The 4487-nt window shown below is 42.8% G+C and overlaps 1 protein-coding gene across 1 annotated transcript in view; it reads left to right on the top strand.

Annotated features, from left to right (window-relative positions):
- Positions 1-4416, top strand: part of LOC105557592 (3-hydroxy-3-methylglutaryl-coenzyme A reductase-like) — an 11404-nt gene extending 6988 nt beyond the window's left edge. The window contains exons 3-4 of the mRNA XM_012004867.1: positions 2699-3948; positions 4204-4416. Of these exons, the coding sequence (XP_011860257.1) occupies positions 2699-2785 (87 nt within the window). The 3' untranslated portion in view covers positions 2786-3948; positions 4204-4416. The remainder of the gene's footprint in view (positions 1-2698; positions 3949-4203) is intronic.
- The last annotated feature ends 71 nt before the right edge of the window (positions 4417-4487 follow it).

Consider the following 4487-nt stretch of genomic DNA (forward strand, 5'->3'; position numbering starts at 1 on the left):
ACCAGGGAAGGTAAAGTATCTTTTATTGCTTATTTTCGACAAGCAGTCTTCGATAATCGGGAAAGGGTATTTCTGTTTCTCGACTCTCGAATTTAGTGGTCTCAGATCAACGCATAGCCTAGGGTTTGCCCTGTTTTTTTGATCACTGGAACTACCCTCGCACAGTACGGAGATATACTAGGCTGTATTATGTCCCGTCGCAACAGATCGTCGGTGATCTTTCTTATTTCTAATCTCTCCGCCAGCGCGAATCTTCGCGGTGCGTACGCGTATACCGAATCGTCCTTTATATTAACTTTTACCGCATAACCGTCCTCAACCTGTTCTAATTGTTTTCTTTGTGTTTCAAGGATAAGGAGTTTCAAACGTTCCTCTGTGTCCGGATCGGCATCGGTTTCAATGTTTTCCAACGCGACCGGTAATTCATTGTTTGTCCGTCTTTCGTCTATATAGCACGGAAGACAGGCAAACAAGTTCACCGTCTCTTTGTCTCCTTGACTCGGCGGCGAATACACCAACGTGAGTGTTTCGCTCGCCAGAAATTCTCTTCCCAATATTGAATCGGATTCCAACGGGTCACCTTTCAGAATGTAGACATTAGTTTGAAACTTCCTATCCTTTACTGTTTCTAACCGAAAATCAATTTCTATCATCCCTAATACTTCTAACGGACAATTACTTAAATTTATCAAATTTTTATCCGATGATTTTACCGCGCTCGTGAATGTCTCTTTGTATTGTCGGTACGTACTATATTTAATGAAAGACACCGGACTTCCCGTGTCTATTAGAGCCAATAGATTACATCGCTCACCGTTGATGTCGCTAATTTTTATGTACGGATTTTCCAGCTCCAGTCTGGTACCTGTGCTCTGGACCATCGCCACTGACTCTCCTTCCGCCGGGTTGGCTGCGACCGTGGCTGCTACCTTAGGGGTCGACGTCTTCGTTGCTGTTCCGTGGTTCGCGTCCTTGGATTTCAGCTTCGGGCAGTCGAAACTGCGATGTCTCGGCGCTTTGCAATAAAAGCAAATGATTTCGGCCTTACAGTCTTTTGCTCCGTGACCCTTTTTCCCGCAATTCCTGCAAGTACCGTCTTTTGGTGGCTTCGTTTTGGCCGCTCCATTTGTCGGGTTCTTCCTGTCCCAGTCTGTTGCTCCGTCTGTGATCCGTCTCATGACCTCCAAGAACTCCTCCATCGTCTTCGAGTTTAGCGATAGTGCCGTCGCTCTGAGTGATACTTGCTGTATTCCTCCGATGATCAATTGGATTGCATCTGGGACCGGAATGTTTAACCGTTGGATCAAGGTCCATTTCTCGATGGCGTACTCGTCGAAGGTTTCTTTGTGGATCATCCATTTGCGCGCCTCTACTTTCTGCATTAACTTATGGTACGGTATCTTATGATCGAAGAATTTCTTCAATTCTTGTTTTAGATCCGTCCATGACTCTAATGTCGTTCCTGTCTGTAGGTCGTACCATTTTTTTGCTGCTTTGGTAAAGCGACTCGATGCTGCCAAGAGTGTCGCCCCTGAGTGTTGAGCTGTGTATCTCGGCCACTTTGTCCACTCTCCTGATCCAGGCTCCTACGTTGTCGTCTTCGGATCCTGCAAATTCCGGGATTTGTGTGGCCAAATGTGTGACGTTGTTATTTGTGACCTGCCCCTCGGCCATCCTGTTGCGCGTCGGTGACCCCGTCGAGTTGGTCGATTCTTCCGAATTGTCCTGAGCGTTGCTCATCTGATTTGTGGCCTCGTTTCCTTGCAGTCGGTTCGTCATAGTTTGCATGAGCAAGTTAAAATGTTGCTGCTGCTCCATGATTGTTCGCTGCTGCTCCGTGATTGTCCGTTGCTGTAGCTCGTGGGCTTTTCTCTGTTGCTCCATGAGCTCCTGCATGGATTCCATCATGCGAATCATCATGGTCTCCGTTCTATCCTGATCGGTTCCTCCGACCTTCCGTCCTTTATCAGTCGTCTTGGCTGATGTTCCTTTATCGCGGTCCTCGGCTGTCCCGCTTTTCTCCTGGTGCGTCATCAGTCTTTCTATGAGAGCTTCTTTTCCTCCTGTAATTGTCAGGAGATTTTTCCTGGCTTCCTCTTGGAGCTGCTCCACATTCAGCCCCTCTAGCCTGGAGCGTTCCATGTTTAGCTGGGCCCGCGTAAGTACCATACGCCCTTGAGGCTCGTTTGAACTCAACGGCTTTTTCGTGAATGTCTTTGTCTCCGCTCGAAGACTCGTAAACCGGGTTTTACGCGATTTCGCGGCGATCTCTAATTCGTCCGTTACGTGCTAAGCTTCGCGGTTCATCCCACTTCTGAAATTTAGATGTAGAGGATTTTATAGGATATCGTCAGGATTAGGCGAAGAGGGGGCGGGAAACCACTGACTTGAACACAAAAATCACTGAGCACCAATTATATTCAATGTATGTGTATATAAGCACTTTGAACAGTTAATTAAAATTAGTCGCACTTAATCGCGTCACTCTATTTTATCGGCAAGAACTCTTTATAACTTTCACGCGGACTGACTCGCAGGACCGGCGCGGGTCCCTTCTCGCAGGCGAGTGCCCGTTTTTGGCGAGCACGGCTCAGCTCCGGTTCGCTCGAGCTTTCACGCGCTTTTCACGTGCAACACCTGTCGAGGCTTCTCGCAGTGTTCACGTGCTCCGATTTTTGGCGCGAATATACTTACAGATCTGCGTATAACTTGCACAATGCCCAACATAGAAGTCGGGGCGGTGGTACCGGCCTACCCGCGCAAGGAGCATGCTTGGCGATGCTAGGAATCAAGGGTGCGCATCCCGCAGAACCTGGCCAGAACGCCAAGAGACTCGCTCGAATCGTTTGCGCCACTGTACTCGCTGCCGAGCTGTCCTTGATGGCCGCGTTGGCCTCCGGGGATTTGGTCAAGAGTCATTTGAGGCACAACAGGTATATGACTTGAGCGCGTCTCATTGAATTTATACGTATACGTTTGGAGACTAACTGAAGAATTACATTATTAAAATCTACTTTTACAGCAATTTTTACTCAACATATAGTTGCTAATTATTGAAATAACTTGATGACTAAATGAAGAAGTTTATTTCCAAATCATCTTAAATTCATACAGCATTGCGAGAAGCTTTATAAATTATGTAATGCGAAAACAGTTTGGCGATAAAACTCCAACTATGTTGAGTCTATGAATACAGCTATTAAATACTGTTAATTTTTTAACTAAATATTTTGTCGCAGGTAACTAAGTTGCACGTTTCTCTTTCTGTTTGCAGTTCATCTGTCCTAATTAGTAACCCGGTGACCACTGCTCACAGAAGTAGTAGCAGTAGTCGCGACAACAAGTTAACGGTGCCAAACGTTTAGTCATACTAAAACTTTTGTGTAAACTGCGCTAAAATCTTAGTGGCTAACAAATATTTTCGTCCTTTCCGTATGATGAGAGCTGTTTATATGTATATCGTTTCGTGCCTGCCTCATTAGTGTTCCAAACAGATCGAGTATGTTTCTGCTGTATGTGATGAGATGTAGGTCGAATTATGATGTGTATATTACGCCTATGTATATACGTATATGGAAAGAGAAGTATTGCAGTTCTGACGGAAATGATAAAATGTCTCTCCTTATGATGCTTTAATGTAAATAATAAACTTTTTGATTGTTCCGAAATATCAATTTTATCTTAATCAGGATATTAAATATCACAGTCATGTATTGCAATATATAAATAATAAAGTCTCATTTTATCTCTTTGTTTCGCTATAATTTGCACGCGCTTGTTCTTCGAATCCGAGGTTTAATTCGTCCACGAATCAATGAAGCTGACGTTCAAAAGCGGATGGTGTCCGAAAGAATACGATACTGCTCACAAACAGCTGATATTACAAGTTCGGACTACGAGGATGTTGATTCGTCTTGTAAAATACAAGGGTCATGTCATAGAAAGAAAGTAAGTGTATCATTATTAGCTGATACAATAAACTTATTACCCAGCAAGCAAAATGGTACGGATGATTTTATTTTGAACAATTAAACATTTACAAGAATTATATAAAAAATTAATAAGCAAAAAGACTTTATCCATCTATTATAGTATATATGTTATTTCACTGTACCTTACAATATTCTAGAATCGAACAGTTACTTTCCTTTTCATGTAAGAAACATTGCATAACATTGTTTGTTAATATAAACATGTTTTCAGGATACAACGGACACCGCAAAAAGAAATGTGGCTGTAACTATTGCCGAGAAAGTTGTAGAATCGTATAAACAAAGTTGTTTCCTGAATGAAAGACCATACATTACTGACAGCTGCACGAATCAGCGTAACATTCCTAATGATATTCAACGTGAAGGTAATTAATACAATTTACTGTTCTAATGTATGATTATATATAAGTAGCCATATAAAGACAAATTTAAAATATAATATTATTAAATATATGATGATATATGGAAAATTTTTTCCCGGGTACAAATACTCCC

This window comes from Vollenhovia emeryi, unplaced genomic scaffold (assembly GCF_000949405.1).
Source record: "Vollenhovia emeryi isolate VEMERY1.0 unplaced genomic scaffold, V.emery_V1.0 DF939449.1, whole genome shotgun sequence".
Taxonomy (NCBI): Eukaryota; Metazoa; Arthropoda; class Insecta; order Hymenoptera; family Formicidae; genus Vollenhovia; species Vollenhovia emeryi.